The following is a 20,000-nucleotide window of genomic DNA, read 5'->3' as shown; positions in this document are numbered from 1 at the left end:
CACAGAAAATAGACCATTCAGTGTCTATCTTTTCTCTAACAAAACGGCTCTTTGGTGTGCTCCGACGGCTCCTTAAACGATCTGAAAATTAAAGTATCTAAATAAACTAACTAATAAACAATTAATCTCCTGTTCTTATTCTTATTATTCATGAAAGCTTTTTCCAGCGTGGTCCTTTATTTTGGATTCATCCCAGGTAGCATTAAAAAGCTCTTACAAAAAAAGTATGAAATGTGACTTTTTCTGCAAATTCCCTTGCAAGTAGAATGAATGAAGATTCATTTTGATATTGGCCTATTTATTGGATATTTACCCAAAAAGAGAATAATGTGAGTGAGTGTATGTGCTCGTGCTGTTTGTCTTGTGTTGTTGTCTCTGAGTGTGGTGCTCTGCTCACCCTGTAACCTCGGCTTGATTTGTGGGTGCTGGATGGGTGGTGAGGGGAATCCCCTCCTTTGTTTTGGGGGTGTGAGTGAGCGAGCGAGCAGGACGGGGGGGGGGGGGGGGGGGGGGGGGAGTTAGGAGGGGGCGTGTCCTTCCCTCAGACCATCACTTGTTTGTTGACGAGGTCGGCCATCTGTCTCCTGAAAACATCCTCGCCCCCCCTCGACCCCCATCTGTCTCTCTCTCTCTGTGTGTGTGTGTGTGTGTGTCTCTCTCTCTCTCTCTCTCATCTCATTCATTTCAATTCAATTCAAAAAGCTTTATGGGCATGACGTACATGTGCACATGTTGCCCAAGTTGTCTGTCTGTCTGTCTGTCTGTCTGTCTGTCTGTCTGCCTGCATGTCTGTCTGTCTGCATGTCTGTCTGTCTGGCTGTCTGTCTGTCTGCATGTCTGTCTGTCTGTCTGTCTGTCTGTCTGTCTGTCTGTCTGTCTGGCTGGCTGGCTGGCTGTCTGGCTGGCTGGCTGGCTGTCTGCCTGCATGTCTGTCTGTCTGTCTGTCTGTCTGTCTGTCTGGCTGCCTGCATGTGTGTCTGTCTGCATGTCTGTCTGTCTGTCTGTCTGTCTGTCTGTCTGTCTGTCTGACAAAAGCAGCTTGCTACATCAAAGCTAATTTTTTTCTCACATTGAATCAACTTCATGTCAAAGAACAACTTTCCACCAAACAAATAGGCAGGCAAAAAAAAAATCTAATTTTGATTGTTTATTACCGTAATTTCCGCACTATAAGCCGCGACTTTTTCCCCATTTTTCGGCCCTGCGGCTTATATAACGGTGCGGCTTATCTATGGATTTTTTCAGCAAACGGCCACTCGGGGACCTCCAAAATCTATGGATTTTACAGGTTACACAGCTTCATCTGCACATCATTTGGCGGAAATCAACCGGCATCACGTGATCGCACGGTGAACATGGCGCTCAGCTAGACAGCTGCTACACCAGACCAAACAATATGTTTTAGCGATCTGATCTAAAATGAATAAGGTGACCAGAACCAACTGAATAACTTTAAAGAGTGGGGCGAATGTCTGCTGGAAGAAGCACAAGACTGAAAACCAGTAAGCAGAAAGAAAAAGACGAAGCAATCACCGCCATGAATGAGGAAATGACTCACCTGCTGGAGGCTGGAGATACACCGGCTTGGGCTAAACTTTTACTCCGTGAAACACTATCGATTAAGTCCGACATCGCTCAGAGGTTTGAGCAGCTTGAAAACAAGTTTGAAAACGTGCAGAAGTCCATCCACTCACTCACTAAAGAAAATAAGGCAACCGTGAACAGAGTTTCTAATGCGGAAAAGCGCATCAGCGCACTGGAGGACAAAAACAACACAGTGAGTCCGAAAATGGATAAAATGCAAAAACAAATCGAAACCCTGCACACGCAGGTTGATGACTTAATCAGCAGGAGTAAAAGAAATAACAAAATAACATTCGCCTGATCAATGTAAAAGAGGGAGCTGAGATTGGTGACATGGACGCTTTCCTTGGCAAAATCCTGTGTTACATCCTGCACCTGAAGGAAGGCGAGAAACCACCAGAGGTGGACAGGGCACACCGGGCGCCTCGGCCACGTCCAGACCCCGGCCTGCCACCGAGGGCCATCTTCATCCGCCTACTCCGCTGGCCCGACCGTCAACTCATCCTCCAGGCTGCGGGGAAGAAGCCCCTCACCTGGGAGGGTACGCGCTTTTTCGTCCGGCAGGACCTCTGTTGGTGCAACAGAAACGCGCAACATACAACAGCATCATCGAAAAGGTTAAAGTCAATGGATATCGCTTTGGCGTACTGTACCCAGCGAGACTCGTCATAACCATTGATGGACAGCGGCGGAACAAGAGCTCAAAGTGAAACTGCCGAATATCTTTTGAGTTGGACTGGTCAATAGTACTGTGAGTAACTAAAATAAAAAAATAAAAAACGGAATTCTCTCTTCTTTAGCACTCTTTCTAACTATAAATCCACTTCTGTTTTAATTTCCTCTCTTGCCCTCTTTTCACCACACCGCGGACACTGTGTGCACTGTAAAAAAAACACAGGTGGTGTTGTGTTATGTTGTTTTGTTGAAATGTTAATAAATGGGAGCTTCCTCAAACAGCCATCTCTTTCCCGACAATCCCCTCTGTGCACAAACCCTTACATATGGTAATTAAACATTAAAACACCTGCGGCTTATAGTCCGGTGCGCCTTATATATGTAACAAACAGTCAATTTTGCTGCTGCGGCTTATACTCAGGTGCGCCTTATAGTGCGGAAATTACGGTATATTATAAAACACACTGAATCTCTCACTGGCACAATATTCAAAAACAGACAATAAAACCTGAACGTCTTCTTCATCACTGCCAGTGGCTCCCTCTGGCTCTGCCATCTTTCAAAGTTCGTTGCTGATGTGACTTCGTCAGCACATGACATATTTTGCCCTACCCTTAACCAATCGTCAGTCTTCATTGCCTAAACCCAACCCAATCAGAGGCAGAGTAGTGCCGGGTCTCGCTGCAAGAGAGGCAAGGATGCTAAAAAGCAAGGATGAGACAACAACACTTGTTGTCCGTCATAATGGAACTGGAAGTGCTTTATTGCACAGGCACACTTGACATATGCAAAATGTCCCAAATGAGGAAGGCTAGAAAGGAGCGATGAGGAAGACGAGGGGAAGGAGGATGAGGATGAGGCACGGTAGGCTAGAAAGGAGCGGTCGCAGCGCGCTCTGTTTCTAGTTCTACATAACACCTGTAGCTAACTGTATTATTAATACATAACACCAGTTACTGTATTATTAATATTGGCATAAGGGGCGCGGAGGGAAACGTGCAGAATTTCAAATTTTCTTTTGCCGACTTTCTGAAAATTTGGGGAAGATTTTTGATGCATTTGGATGGAAACCCAATCCTCTGTCTGTCTCTCTCAATAGAGAGCCAAAGTCAACGTCACTTCCTGCTTCAGCATGGTACCACAGATTTTCACCCGCCATTCGTAAAATGACATACTTTTTTTTTTACTTGGTCAAACCAAGCGATTCAGCTATATTTTGAATCGGCAGAGACCATATTAGAACATTTCACTCGGACCAAAACTTAACACATTCACTGCCAGCCGTTTTTCAATACTGTAGTTAGCTTCTGCCAAGGTTTTTTTTTGAGGATTCTGGCTCATCTTTCAAGAGCCGAGGATTCGTTTCTGTTAGGATTTTGTGAACACACAATATCTCAAAAGAACTAATAGAATGTGTGCTTTCTCTGTCTAAAAGAGTTAGTTTGTAGAGTTAGTACTTATGTAAGCATTAGCAGTTGAATACAGCATGGTTTCAGCGTCTGAAAATTTATTCTGAGATAAACGGCTTTTTGTGAAATTCGATAGAACAGTCACTTTAACCATTCATTTTTGGCATCAGTAAGACGTCAGACAGCTAAACAATAGTTTTGAACAGTAATTTCCTCCATAACAGCAGGAAACACCCCTCTCCTTCAAACTCCTCCCTCCATGTGTGTTCTTCTTGGCTGCAGCGGGCGTGTCACAAGCTCGTTTCTGTTGCTGCTGTAACCTCGCGTCACCAGGCTCACTGCTTTGCTGCTGCTGTGCCTGTCTGCTGGCGGCCGCTGGGCAAGTCTGGATGGTCTCGCTCGTTTCTTGGGGTTTGTGTTGAGAGCTTTGATGAAGCTTTTGCGATTCTGGTCTTATTTATGCTGCGTGTTTCAAAGTGTGTACCACCCGTAATCTATTATGCAAATTTGCAAAACCCCACCGCCAGCTCCCAAGCGCGAAAGTGAAAGCGTTTTCGCCAATCCATTTTCATGAGAATGGCTTCCTCACACTGCTTTTTGCTTGCCTTCCTCTAGTCTGGAGAACACTGTCGCCACTTAGTGGGTCGGTGGAATGGGTTGTACACGTTCGGTGGCTCCAATATTTTTATAGGAGACGTGGGGAGCGTTGATCCACGTCCCACCGTCAAAAAAAAAAAAAAAAAATTTAAGCCGAGATATCTCGTCATTGGCAGTCAACCGTTGGATTCTGTAAGCCGAGATATCTCGTCAATGGCAGTGAACGTGTTAAAAAAACAACATCGAAAATGTTTTTTCTTTAAACAGGCAATTTTTATTTTTTTTACGTTTTGGTCTGAGTGAAATATTCTATAGTTTCTAAAAATATAAATAGCTGAACCATTTGGTTTGAACAAGTGAAAGTATTTTTAAAAGCATTTTACGAAATGTCTATGGGAAAATAAATGGCGGATGGAAATCTCCTGTACAGTGCGGAAGCAGGAAGTGACGTTCACTTTGCCTCTCTATTCAATTCAACTCAATTCAATTTGCTTTATTGGCATGAATAGAACAACAATATTGCCATTCACACACACACACACACACACACTCTCTCTCTCTCTCTCTCTCTCTCTCTCTCTCTCTCTCTCTCTCTCTCTCTCTCTCTCTATTTCAGTCCACTCATCTGTCTGTCTGTCTGTCTGTCTGTCTCTCTGCTCTGCTAGATCCATGCTGTGTGTGTGTGTGTGTGTGTGTGTGTGTGTGTGTGTGTGTGTGTGTGTGTGTGTGTGTGTGTGTGTGTGTGTGTGTGTGCGTGCGTGCGTGCGTGTGTGTGTGTGTGTGTGTGTTGCTAAACCACTGGTGGACGTCAGCAGCAGGAATGTGTCTCGAATGTCCACATTACAAATAAAAAGCCATGCATGTAATGCAGTCATTACAGATAAGACCTTGAACAGAGCAAGAAGAATCCAAACCAATCACAGCCGAGCAAGAATAATCCAAACCAATCACAGCCGAGCAAGAAGAATCCAAACCAATCACAGCCGAGCAAGAAGAATCCAAACCAATCACAGCCGAGCAAGAATAATCCAAACCAATCACAGCCGAGCAAGAAGAATCCAAACCAATCACAGCCGAGCAAGAATAATCCAAACCAATCACAGCCGAGCAAGAATAATCCAAACCAATCACAGCCGAGCAAGAATAATCCAAACCAATCACAGCCGCGCAAGAATAATCCAAACCAATCACAGCCGAGCAAGAAGAATCCAAACCAATCACAGCCGAGCAAGAAGAATCCAAACCAATCACAGCCGAGCAAGAAGAATCCAAACCAATCACAGCCGAGCAAGAAGAATCCAAACCAATCACAGCCGCAAAATCAATTAAACTCAGATGAAGCAAGGTCTAATCAGCCGCTCAATATTCACCCCAGCTACTCTTAGTCTACAAATTGTGACACAAATAGACGACATTGACAACAATATTACTGTAATTACATTGCTCTCCTCGCCTAATACATTTTGTTTGTATCTATTAGGCTTTGGAAAATCTCTCTCTCTCTCTCTCTCTCTCTCTCTGTTATTTCCCTCTGCTTGTTTGTAAAAATGCCAGAGGATCTACACTGGGCGCAAACCATTGATTCATTGATCTGAAGCCATGCAAACTGTCAGCAGAGAGAGAGAGAGAGAGAGAGAGAGAAAGAGAGGAGAGAGAGAGAGAGAGAGAGAGGAGGGAGAGAGGAGAGAGAGAGAGCGGAGGGAGAGAGGGGTAGAGAGAGAGAGAGGAGGGGGAGGGAGAGCGGAGGGATAAAGAGAGGATGGATAGAGAGAGAGGTTGGATAGAGGGAGAGAGAGGAGGGAGAGAGAGGAGGGAGAGAGGGGGGAGAGAGAGGACGGGGAGGGAGAGAAGAGGGATAGAGGGAGAGAGGAGGGAGAGAGGAGGGAGAGAGAGGACGGGGAGGGAGAGAAGAGGGATAGAGGGAGAGAGGAGGGATAAAGAGAGAGAATGGATGGATAGAGAGAGAGAGAGGTTGGATAGAGAGAGAGAGAGGAGGGAGAGAGAGAGAGGATGGATAGAGGGAGAGAAAGGAGAGAGAGAGAGAGGAGAGAGGGGGGGGGGTACGATGAAGAGAGGCAGGCCTTAAAGACGCTGTCTCTCATCTCTGTTTTTGTTTCATGGCTGGCAAACAGACCCAGCCCCCCCTCCCCGCAACACACGCGTGCACACACACACACACACACCACACACAAATTTCCTTTTTATTGTTCCAAAGACAATGGCAGTAAACTCATTACAACTGACAACCGCAGTGAACGCTAACAGGGCCGTTAATCCTCTTCCCTATTCAGAGGCTCAATTCCAATGCCCAGTCAATGGGTTTGTTTCATAACACTGTGGGTGGGGACAGTGTGTGTGTGTGTGTGTGTGTGTGTGTGTGTGTGTGTGTGTGTGTGGACAGAAGGGAGTGGCCATTCCCATGTAGTGAAAACATGTTTCTCACTCCCAAGTCCACACATAGGCTACCTGCGTTCAGTCAGGAGCTCTTGTCGTCACTTCCTGAAGAGAAAGGTCACCCCCCCTCCCATCATGAAGCAACGGGGCGGGCACGGTAGTCACATGACCGCTCGTCACGTGACCTTGAATTCTGGGAAGTGAGACGTTGAATTTGGAGCGAGGCGGGGCGGGTCCCCCACGTGAAATGAAGGCTTGTGGACAAGCACCGTTAGATGTCGACAATGCGTACCAGCGGCCTGCTTTCAACGTCCACCTGTACCCAGAGTATGGACTCTAAAAATGTAGCAATTTGGACAACTATGGAATTTGCAAAATGGTTAAAGTGATGATCTGGAAGATTTCAGTTCCGTTCTCTTTGGCAACACCTGTGGTGAGGAGGGGTAATTGCGGGCGAGATCCAAACAGTTGTATCCTCTGTTTCACCACAGACACCCAGTTCATAAAATACTGAAAATGCAACGCCTTCCATCAATGGACCATAGGCTCAATCACCATTGTGCTAACTCACTATCAGATAGATAGTGACTTAACAGACATGTATTTACAGGAAAATATTTGAGATGATCACTTTAAAGAAGAAGAAAAAAACATTGTTGTTGATCTGCCTTGGATTTCTGGATCCATGTTGTTGTGACATCGCATTGAGACAGAGTATCTCCATAGCAGCTACAAGGACGTTTGGGGCCAGACTAGAGGCAGAGGTACCCCTGGGAGACACTGTACCACAGTAGCTTCTCCTCCTCCCACGGTAGCCTCAATAGACCAGAATGCAATGCAGCCGCAAGACATGATGTGTTTTGAGTAAAAGAGGCAACTGTCACTTTTCCTCCACTGGAATAAGTCACTCTCCTGTTCTTACCATATATATATACAGTGTGTATATATATATATATATATATATATATATATATATATATATATATATATATATATATATATATATATATATATATATATATATATATATATATATATATACAGTGTGTGTGTGTGTGTGTGTGTGTGTGTGTGTGTGTGTGTGTGTGTGTGTCTGTGTGTGTCACTCTCCTGTTCTTACCATCACAGCTGTCTCCACATCTAATTGATGATCTGAAGAGTGAGAGAGTATCTTAATATATATCTTAATATGCTGCACCCAATATCCTTTAAAAAGCATCGTCATTCCTATCATTCATGTCATCTCTCAAGACAGATTTTCCATTTGCATGAAGAAAAAAATATATATAAATAGAAAATATTAAAAATACATTATTTCTTTTACCGGATGGATTCCCAGATTGTGTATAATGTAGACATAATGTAGCCAACGCAGTTCATTATTGCAATCTCTAATGTGTTCATATATAGACATGAACACATTAGATGACACTATAGAGCTAATGTAGATGGACTTGCGTGACTGTGTGTGAATGCTTTACAGGATGGACCTTTTTCTTACTGATCTGTGTCTTTACAGTGGAGTTGGACGCACTCTCCCAGAATGAAACTCTTACAGGCGATGTACACCAGATGTGTTACGGCTGCGTTGCGGATCCGGTAAAACTGACGGATCGACTCTCGGCCCATGTTAATTGATGGCCGATACTGTACGGAAAAATTACGGGGGAAAAAAAAAAATACGGAAAAATTACGCACCCGTTCTATTTTTCCCGCGTCCGTCCGACAGATTACATGAGAGTGGGTCTGTTCGCAGCCGTACCCGAGCCGTACCGCATCTGTTCCGGAGGCGGTGTACATTATTAGCCCTTTAGTGTGGTGCCAAACCCCAAAAACATGGACTTCAAAAAAACAACATCAAAACATGTTTTGTTTGATGGACAAAATCAATGGGTGAAATTGAGGCTCTGTCCCTGTCCTTTGATCCAAGTTGGTGAGCTGCTACACATATCAAGTCCTGCTGAGTCCTGAGTGCTAGTGAGTCGGATGTTGTTTTTTGATCTATGTGTGTGTGTGTGTGTGTGTGTGTGTGTGTGTGTGTGTGTGTGTGTGTGTGTGTGTGTGTGTGTGTGCGTGTGCGTGTGCGTAGGAGCACGCGGTGGGGAACGGTGGCAGCAGCCAGGTGCTGTCAGAGTGCGACGACTACAAACAGGAACAGTCTCAGATCAGCCGGCTGGAGAGACAGGCCCAAGACTTCCTCAATGCTGTGTTCCACAGAAAAGGTGATTATGGGATACAAACACACACGCATGCACGCACGCACACACACACACACACACGCACGCACGCATGCACGCACACACACACACACACACGCACACACACGCATGCACGCACACACAGCCGAAAGTAATATGGTGACTTATTAGGCATGTTGGGAGCTTCTGGAACATCGTGGGGTTTTTAAAGGTGTATTTCAGTCAGGTTAAATCAGGGCATATCAGGTTAAATCAGGTTAAATCAGTGCATATCAGGTTAAATCAGTGCATATCAGGTTAAATCAGTGCATATCAGGTTAAATCAGGGCATATCAGGTTAAATCAGGGCATATCAGGAAATTTAACAAAAGAGTCAGACACAGTAATGTCATGATCCTGGTAACACATGAGCAACCGGCTAATACCTGGCACAGTCATTACCATCCCGTCATCTTCTCATGCAATGGAAACGTCGTTCACTGCTCCAGTAAATAGGACAAACCTTGGACACCAGTTAGCAACAGGATGTAATTGAGCTCAACAGTCACCGCCCACTTTTTCACAGCTCTCGTTCTATGAGACAATCCCCCATTCATTTTCTCCATAGATGTTTTGATAAATCCTTATATCAAGTGTGGCTAGCAGAACCCGCCACCAAACTCCATTTGGGAAACAGTGTTTTTTTTTTAACTACAAGGCTTTAGATTTCATCTGTGAGAGCATTTATCTTCCAAAAGGAAATACATCATAATGGAAATGCCACAGAGACATTAGCTAATCACCACAGAGCTGAACAAATCACTTAATTTGGTTGTTTTCTCCCCGGTATGACAACGCTATGTTTCCCCCAGCCGTGCTGCTCGCAGCCCGGCTTCTGTCAGCTGAGGGGACCGCCTCGTCCTGGTCCTTCAGATCTCCGAAAACGAAAATCAGATTAATAAATAGCTGTTATTTTTGATAAACTGAGCACACAGGGGTAATGTAAATGTTTATTTTGACTATCTTTTTTTTTATACTTATAAAAGTGCCATATTAAGCCTTAACGGCAGTAGAGCAGAATCGCTTTGCTGTAAAATCCTCTATACGGGCTGAGACGCAGCACATTGATGAATGAACATTATTATTATTATTATTATGACATTATCAGAAAATAATCGACACCTTGCAGCCAAATCAGAATCAATCATTCACCCAGACCATGGTATAAAACGATTTACTTTTGATGCCAATAAGTAAAGTAATTGTATTACTTTTTAAAGGAGTTATAAGTAATACGTAACCAATTAAATTTACTGAGTAACTTCCCCAACACTGCTCATGATAAACCTTTAGCTGTTGTGTATCCACACAGCGACTTACAGCGCGCAGCAGTAAACTTCAAATCCTCCATCTCCAACAGCAACCAACAGGGACGAGGTCAAGAGGTGAACTCACCGAGCTCTTCCAACAGATGTCTCTTTGTCCCGAGAATGACAGTGTATCATACAGAAGCACTCTGTACAGAAATAATAACAGCCAGGGAGAAAAGATGTATTTTTCAAGCCAGGATTTGATGCCGAGATGATATTTGATGGAGGTGGAATAGGAAGCCACTTTACATAATGTGCAGGCTGAGCGCGTCCACAAATCAAGGTGTTCTTGTAAGAGGAGGAGAAGAAAGGTCAACAGTATTTCCATAAAACTTATTCAAAACTAAGAAGGAACTCTGCAAACTATAGCGCCACCGTCGATGAACAGTTCAACTTGTTAAGTGGAGTCTCTGGGCCCTATCTGCCGACAGGCGCTATCCCCTAATAGCGCTTGCGCACCTGTTTGCGCGTGTCTCAAGGCAGGGAAGATAGCAGTCCGCCTTGCGCCGTCCGCCAGGTGTTCTGCCAAGTTTTGCTCCCCCGCCCAGCAGCAAAAAAAAGCATCCCCACCACCTCACGGGAGCATATACTTGTAATGATTTATACAAAAGTGTAACTGTTTAAAAGTGATATAATTGTCTGGTAGACGTGACCTCCCTGATTTCTAAGTTAAAACAGCCCCGAAATATGTTGGGGATGCAATTCTCGGCGGGGTGCGCAAACGTTCACGCCACCTGTCGCAAGCGCAAATTAGAGCCGTGCCAAAATCATCTGCGCCCCAAAATGCCTGCGCAAACGGGATTTGGGCGGTCTTAACTACCAGAATTATTCACGGGTGTGGCCAGGCAATGCTGGGCATTACATCAATCATAACCAATCAGATTCCCCTCTCGCAATGGCTGTTTGCGCGAGGCATGCAATATGCTGTAATTCTCTCCATGCGTAATAGAGTGTACTCACTCGTGCGAGGACAGAGAGAGCTTATTGACAGATCGTCTGTGGTGCCAACGACCCTCCGGGTTATGAAGGTAAATAGCCTATGTCCATTGTCCAACAAGTTTTCTCAATTCATTTCCCTCTTTGCGATGTGATAAAAGTTTCTCAGTGAGTTATAGTTGATTGCCTCACTGAATTATCTGCTAATACCCAATTTTAGCAGCATAATTTGATGTCCTGGCGTGGCAAGGCTGTGCGTAATGACATATCCAAAAGGGATTTTACTTGCACTGCGCTGCGCTGCACAGAGATTATGGTGTGCAACCCAGCGCAGCAGGTATTTGTGCGTAAGAGGTCCTTTTCAAAGATCTTAGAGCAAAGTAATTGTGCGCTGCTGACGATAGCATAATGCCATTTATCACCACATTTTAGCACTGAAACGCCTGCTTTGGCTTGTGGCAGCCAATGCCCAGTACAATTATCACAGGCATGCGCTTGTGTCCACCCCCAATTTGCATTGCGTGCGGCGTTAAACGAGCGCAAACGCTAAATTAGCGCTTTTGGGAAGATAGGGCCTTGGCAATGATGATTTAATGAAGACTTATTTGCTGACACAGCTAGCACCTGATGTTGGTCTGTAATTGAGGTCTTGACTTTTTAATACATTTATGGGGTTGTTGTCATAGACTCTGAAGTTGATTTGACGATGTCCAGGATTTTCAAAGTCTACAGTTTTTCAGAGGGAAGAGGGCTGTGCAGTAGTCTACTCTCCTGCTAACAAAGGAATGAACACACTTGGCGCGGACGGAGACCTCTGTAGTCGATGCAGGGGCGAAGAGAGACACACTTTTTTGGACACCTTTTGGCTCAGCAGGTAGAGAGGGTCGTCCACTACTCAGAAGACTGGTGGTTTGATCCCCCAGCTTATCTACCCGGCTTATCTCCTCAGTCCCATGCCGGTGGAAGGACAGGTGACGTTTTTTACTCCACAAAACGTTCCTGGAGTTTCACAGCAAAACACTGTTGCAAAACACTGTTGCAGCGTTCGCCTAAACAATAGATGTGAATGGTGACCCAATGTACACCAGATGCATTACGGTTCCGTGCGGATCCGGTAAAACTGCCAGAACAGACTCTCTCGCCCATGTTAATAGATGGGCGATATAAGCGGGGCGGGAAAAATACCCACCTGTTGTATTTTGGTCGTATCCCGCATCCGTCTGACAGATTACACGAGTGTCGGTCTGTTCGCAGCCGTACCGGTGAACGCGAGGGAACTCCTTTCGACGGGGACACCTCGGCATTCCGAAATGTCGGCACTCCGAAATACCGGCATTCCGACAAAATTGAGATCTGTCTCGCCATTGCGAAAGAACCCTCCCCCAGACCCTAACCCTAAACCTAACCTCTCCCACCCCCCACGCCTAAGCCTAACCTCCCCCAGAACCTAACCTCTCGGCGAAACATTTTTTGGAGATAAAAAGGGCCGCCTCTCCGAAAGCATAGAAGTCAATGATTGGAATGCCGACACTTCGGAATGGCGAGCTGACCCCCCTTTCGACATCAGGCAGTGACACTGAACTAATGACATAATTGACATGTCTATAAATATCACCATCTAAGATCATACCAGGGTAGGAAATTAGCGGGGGCTGGGGGCAAAATGCAGGTAAAAAAATAAAAAATGGCCTTGTAATGTCCCTGTAAAAGAAAAATTTAACTTTCTGTATTTAAACATTATCCTGTATTTGCAAAGCGCAACTCGAAAATGGCAGCTAGGCATCCATACCTACATAAGCCCAGCCCTCTCCTCCTCCTAGTGTTATTTACCTCAGTGACAGACAGACAGACAGACAGACAGACAGACAGCCAAAGCTCTGAGCCTTAGCACATAGAATAAGTATTTATCTCAATTGTGAGATAAGTAATCCAGTTTAGGTACAGTGAACCAGTGAAGTCACAGGACCTAAGTCACTGGTGGAGAGTGACATGGAAAGGTGTGTGTCTGGATGTGTTTTTGAATAAATTGTCCAAGTGGAAGCATATGTAAATTGAATAAAAGGGGGCCACGGATCGATCCCTGGGGGACACCGCACGTAATATTCCTTTTTCAGAGTTACAGTTTCCCCCAATTGAGACAAAGACATTTGTGCCTGCAGGTAGACTCTAAACCAGTTAAGAAGTGGGCCAGAGAGGCCGACCCAGTTTTCCAACCTGTCTACCGGTGTGCAGCAGTATCATCTGTATCAAATGTACCACCAGGGTGAATTTGATACATATAAAGATAGAAAGCTTCCCTGAATATCAGTGCTGTTGTTGTGCTATAATACTGCCCTACAAATCCTAACCGCAGTAACTACGCTAACAATGAAACTGAGAAAAATGGTAGTTACTGCGGTTTGGATTTGGAGGGCAGTATAGTGGGCTTGGAAGCCAGATTGGATTGAGGTTACATCACATATATACTCGTTTTTCAAGGATTTGCTAAGAAATGGCAAATTAGAGATGCGCCAGCACTGATAACTGGTGCATCTAGATGTGTTTTTTAAAGAGTTCCAGGACGTTGGTCACATGTCATCCCCATAGCAACTCATAGCTATAGACGGTTTTCACGGAATGGTCAGTCCTGCACTTGAATGTTTCTTTTTCTTTTGTCCATAGCAAACACTGCAACAGGAAGTGAGCGGGGGTTTAATTTAGAATGTTTTTGTTGTCAAGTTAAAACCGTCTATAGGACGAATCAGCGCGATGTCACTTGCCACCCAGAAATGCGGAACTCCGTGGCAGTTATTAGTATGAGTTGTGCCAAACAAACGTTAATATCTCAAAAACTATACATCACATCGCTTATATTTTGACATTCTGAGTGAGAGCAGAAGTAGCACAAGAGTTTGATGTATAATATATGCATGTTGTGTTAAAGTTGTGTGAACTGTCGCAGTTTTTTAAATGTAAACAAAGTCAGCCGGCTAGAGTCAGACACTCAAGCCTCCCAAAGCTCACGCTCCATAGGGTTCCATTGCCGTTGCCACCCAGTGACGCGGTTTGTTTACTAAAATGCTGCTCGGCTGATCCCTCATATAGTTCAAAATGATGGCAGTGAGTTTTTTTCCCTCTTCTTGTACTTATTTTCGTGTTTTTTGCATCCTGACTTCAACAGCCTTTAACTGAAGGAGCGGTTCTTGTACCAGAGTAAACATATTTCCACCTCTGCTTGTAGAGCGGCTAATGACTGCTGACACTGCTGAAAATGTGAAGAGACAGTTTCCTGACCGCCTGAGGCAGACTCAGTGGGAATGGGCCGAAAAATGTCCAAAATGCATAGTCGCCAGTGGAGAGGTCGAAATGAATTGTGACACATTTCAGTCCAACGTGAGATATCCTCAGAGAAAAAAGTGACACCTAGTCAAGTTCAATGTTAGTCAGACTTTCGGATTGTTGCACACCAACACTGTCGGCGATACAGCAGTTTAAGACAAAATCAGTACTGTACACGTGTGCGCGCCGCAGTGTTTCTTTTGCTTCCTTCTACTCATGATGCACTGCCGTTTCCGGTTTGCTTTCACGCCATAAACGAAACGTTCCAGGTTTCACTTGGAAGCGAACCGAGACCCACGTTTTCAAGCGGACCAGAGTTCGCTTGTTTGTTCCGCCCCAGAGTTCATTTGCGCTTTCAGACAGACAGACAGACAGACAGACAGACAGACAGACAGACAGACAGACAGACAGACAGGCAGACAGACAGACAGACAGACAGACAGACAGACAGACAGACAGACAGAGAGACAGGCAGACAGACAGACAGCCAGTCAGACAGACAGGCAGGCAGACAGACAGGCAGGCAGGCAGACAGGCAGACAGACAGACAGGCAGACAGACAGACAGGCATGCAGACAGACAGACAGACAGACAGACAGGCAGACAGACAGACAGACATGCAGACAGACAGACAGACAGACACACAGACAGACAGGTCAGACAGACAGACAGACAGACAGACAGACAGACAGACAGACAGACAGACAGACAGACAGGCAGGCAGGCAGGCAGGCAGACAGACAGACAGACAGAGAGAGACAGACAGACAGACAGACAGACAGGCAGGCAGACAGGCAGGCAGACAGACAGACAGACAGACAGGCAGACAGACAGACACACAGACAGACAGACAGACAGGCAGGCAGACAGACAGACACACAGACAGACAGACAGACAGACAGACAGACAGACATACTGTACAGACAGACAGACAGACAGACAGACAGACAGACATACTGTACAGACAGACAGACAGACAGACAGACAGACAGACAGACAGACAGACAGACATACTGTACAGACAGACAGACAGACAGACAGACATACTGTACAGACAGACAGACAGACAGGGAGCTGCTGTGTGGTTTCAGGCTGGATTAGGGAAGCCATGGGAGGGAGGAAGCAGATGTCGGTCCAATCAATGCCGCTCCTAATCAATCTGCCTCTGGAGCTGCTATATATAGACGGACCAACAGTCACACAGGCCCCGACATGACGACACACACACACACACACACACACACACACACACACACACACACACACACACACACACACACACACACACACACACACACACACACACACACACACACACACACACACACACACACACACACACACACACACACACACACACACACACTCACACAGGGCGGACACCCTGAAGGAAATGTTTGTCTAAAAAGCGGCCTCCCTGCCAGAGCGCTGGGCTTTGTTCAGGAGAGGCGGGAGCCCCCGTGCACCTTTGCACCGGCCTGCAGCGTTACGCAACAGCTGTTTCCCAGAGTCCAGGCGCCAAAACCTCACCTGCCCAAACTGACACTATAGGCTGCTCAATTAATCACATTTTAATCTCAATTACAATTTTCAATTCCCACAATTATGAAAACAAGATAATGGAGATAAACCCAATTATTATTTTTATATTATTTATTTTAGTTAGCCTATTTATTTATTTATCAAAAAATACTTTTATTTTCATTTATTGATTTGTTTTTCCACTTCAATTATATTTAAAGTGAAAAGAAATCCAGTATTAAAAAGACATGTCCCCCCAGCCCCCCCCCCCCCCCCCCCCCCCAATTTCAATAAATGCATGATGTTACCAAAGACAATGAGTCATCGCGTTAAATAATCGCGATCTCATCATCAGTCCAAAAATAATCGTGATTATGATTTTTTTTTGCCATCATCTAATTTCCAGCTCAATAAGCCCTGCTAGTGTCTCTCTGCGCTGCAACACACATGAAGACGCTGGAGTGTAACGTCGTGAATCTGGGAACGTCACAGCAACGCCTTGCCCCGTATTTAGGACTTCCATCGGCACAGAACAATAGTCTTGTATTGCCATGTCGACAACGCAATCAACTCGGTCTCTTACTGGCGTGGATCGCACCGTGTTGTGTTATGATCGCACCGCGTTGTGAAGAGGTGCGATCAAACGGGATCACAAGTCACATTTGACAATGCGCAGCTAATTAGAGCAGAACATCCCACGTCTGGCGACGAGGTAATCACCACGCTAAGAAAACCCCGCAGTAATAAAACTGCTTTGTATTTTGTTTTTGTCGGCTTGAGATCTCAGGTTTTTTTTAATGTTTGATCAAAATCTGACGCCATGTCGCTCGCTCCATATTTGAAGTCTAAAATTCAAAACAGCCGTAGATTTCACCGCGGCTTCGTCTTTCGTGTGTCAACAGCTTGTCCTCACGCCTAAAATTAGCACCATTTTTGTCCTGCAGTATTTTCGAAGTCACTTGTGTAGCTCGATGAGTGAAGTGAAGTGAAGTGAAAAATAATCAAATAATAGTGGGGGAAAAAAACTTAAAGGAACACTCCGCCCATTTTCAACCAGCTTTGTATCATTAGAACATCAATAGTATATCAGAAAACTGTAAACGGTTTTGAAGTCTGTCATTTAATTTGACAGTTATTGAGTGTTAAAGTGTGGACCAGTGACGGTCCACACTAACTCAAATGAATAACTCATTAACTCAAATCAACTCTCAATAACTGTCAAACTATTCATCATTCATCTAGTTTGACAGTTATTGAGAGTTGATTTGAGCTAATGAGTTATTCATTTGAGTTAGTGTGGACCAGTGATATGTCACTGGTCCACACTTTAACACTCAATAACTGTCAAATTAAATGACAGACTTCAAAACCGTTTACAGTTTTCTGATATACTACTGATGTTCTAATGATACAAAGCTGGTTGAAAATGGGCAGAGTGTTCCTTTAAGAAGCATTGCAGGACAGGAGATGGAGTTAAAACAAGGGAGAAAAACATGGAGCACAGCCACACCATGGAAACCCTCACCGTGCTCAATAGGAAGGATTAAGTGCTGTATGGATGTGATTTTGGGATTATTTCAGCATAGCTTCAGGATTAGATTTGTGAAATAATCTATTGTTTGGGGGATTTGGGGTCGGCACAGCGGTGCGCCTCCCAGTGTCCAAATAATGGAACTGCTGGTTTAAAGCGATAAGTCCTATAGACTATTGAACAGTATATGTGGGACAATGGCAGATTAGTGCATAAACAAGGAAGTGTTTTGCCCAATGTGAATTAACCAATGAATGAGATCAGTGACCAGTGTTTGCTATGGTTTGTTTTGGCGAAGCAGATGATGGGAATTCTGCTTTTGACATCTGTGCTCCCCCCCATAGTCTCTTATTCGCATTGATTGCCCATATTGTTGCAGTTAAAAGTGACCTGATAGATGTGATTTTTCAGACATCACATAATTTATACGATTTTTCATTCATCAAGAAAAAAAGTTGTGTTTCCTCACACCGACACCCACATTACTTTGAAACCCTTCAGCGGGACACGAGAGCGCCCGTGGGCCACAGGAATCCTACATAACACAAAGAGCAGTTTTGGTGATTCTCAGTTCTCACACCGTGGCAAAAAACAATGTTCTGATCTGAGAGTGATTTCTTCAAATGTTTTTGAATTAGACGATCACACTGGCCTGGTGATGCATTTTTTATGTCCTTACATTTTTATAGTGTCTCTGAGGAGGCGTGTGTGTGTGTGTGTGTGTGTGTGTGTGTGCGTGTGTGTGTCTGTGTGTGTGTGTGTGTGCGTGTGCGTGTGCGTGTGCGTGTGTGTGTGTGTGTGTGTGCGCGCATGCGTGCGCCTGCGTGCACGCGCGTCTGTGTTTGTGTGTGCGTCTGTGTGTGTGTGTGTGTGTGTGTGTGTGTGTGTGCGTGCGTGTGCGTGCGTGCATGCGTGTGTGTGTGTGTGTGTTTTGGGCATGGGGGTTGGGTGGGTTTGCATGTTATAAAGGGAACACCCCTGCTTAATAAAATAATGATCAGAAATTCAAACTGAGAGCAATTCTGAGATAATTGACTTCATCCAGTCTGGTGGTTCAGTCCATCTAATAGCATCTTTCTCAATTAGGTTTTCCTGATTAAATAACGGTTGAATTAAAAAAAAAAAAAAAAATCTTCTGTAGATCACATTTTTGTTCATTGTCTGTGTCTTAAAGCCTACATTATTTATTATCAAGCCGGACTATTGTGTATTCTGCTGTAGTTTCCACATATTAATAGCCTGTATTGCTCCTTTAGTTGGAGAATGAAAATTGCTTTGAAATGGAGATCACTACGACACGTGGTAAGAGATACCCCACAGTCTATCTAAGAGTAAAAGAGTTAAAACAAGAGAGAACAGACCTGCTGCCTGCACACCATAGTGATGGTGCCAGAGTCAATAGGATTAATCGTTGTTTCTGAGAGATGTGGGGATTATTTCAGTATACAGTAGCTTCACAATAACATTGTGGGGATAAAATCGGATAAAATCAAGGGGCAATGAAAAATGAAGCCCATATGGGAAGTGCCTGAAACCTGCATTCTTTCTAATGGCCAGCTGGGGCGGGGACTCCCACTCCAACTGGCTGCAATAAGAAGTCTGATTGTATAGAAGTCTATGGGGAAATGCCCCTACTGAGTCGCTGGTCTCAATTGCGAGTTCCAAGTCTTCTTCAATACAGCATGATGTTCATTTAGTCAATTATGCCCATATTTTTAGAGTAAAATAGACGATAAAGCAGACTGAGTACGTTTAAATGGACAGCAACCATCTGACTATTGGCCTTGATCTAAATAAGACAAACCATTTGATCTGCTTACTTTCATGTATTGTTTGATTTTTCACACCGAATGTCTGTATGTTAATTGTTCTAAAAAACTAAAATAGGAAAAAAAAACAGTCAATGTATAAAATGAGCTGGTTTCCTGGAGAACAGGATGCTAACGTGTTTCTTCTTCCGTTGTGTTTTCCCCCGCAGACCTCCCAAGTTTCTCAGACCCCCACATCCCTCTAGTGGCTCGTGAGATCATGCAGCGAATGATCCGCCAGTTCGCTGCCGAATATACCTCAAAAACTACTCAGGACGACCCGCCCCCGCCCAACGGCACCATGAAGGACCAAAGCCTGCCGAGAGCAGCGCCTCTGGCCCCGGCCCCGGGCTCCCCTCCCGGACCGCCGGCCCCTCTGGCCCTCCCGAGCTCCCCCGCCTCGTCCGCCTCCTCGTCCCCCTCCCCGGGGCCCGCACCGGGCCTCAGCCCCGCCACCTCGGCCCCCGCCTGCAGCCTGGACGCCAGCGACACGGGGGCCAGTAACGGAGGAGGAGGTGGAGGTGGAGGAGGGGGTGGAGGAGGTGCGGCCGCTGCCTCTGCACAGAACCCCGTCCTCAGCAAGCTTCTCATGGCCGACCAGGACGGCCCGCTGGACCTCACCGTCAAAAAGAACCACTCCGAGCCAGAGCCCAGCCAGCAGGGTGAGCACACGCATGCAC

At 45.2% G+C, this 20,000-nt stretch overlaps 1 protein-coding gene across 1 annotated transcript in view; it reads left to right on the top strand.

Annotated features, from left to right (window-relative positions):
• Window positions 1-20,000, top strand: part of lcor (ligand dependent nuclear receptor corepressor) — a gene marked incomplete at both ends in the record, with an annotated part of 117,672 nt that overhangs the window by 85,351 nt on the left and 12,321 nt on the right. The window contains 2 exons of the mRNA XM_083635965.1: window positions 8,749-8,881; window positions 19,491-19,982. Of these exons, the coding sequence (XP_083492091.1) occupies window positions 8,749-8,881; window positions 19,491-19,982 (625 nt within the window). The remainder of the gene's footprint in view (window positions 1-8,748; window positions 8,882-19,490; window positions 19,983-20,000) is intronic.

Source organism: Poromitra crassiceps (genome assembly GCF_964638095.1).
Source record: "Poromitra crassiceps genome assembly, chromosome: 4".
NCBI lineage: Eukaryota > Metazoa > Chordata > Actinopteri > Beryciformes > Melamphaidae > Poromitra > Poromitra crassiceps.
Note: the sequence above shows the minus strand (reverse complement) of the source record. Positions and strands in the feature narration are given on the sequence as shown.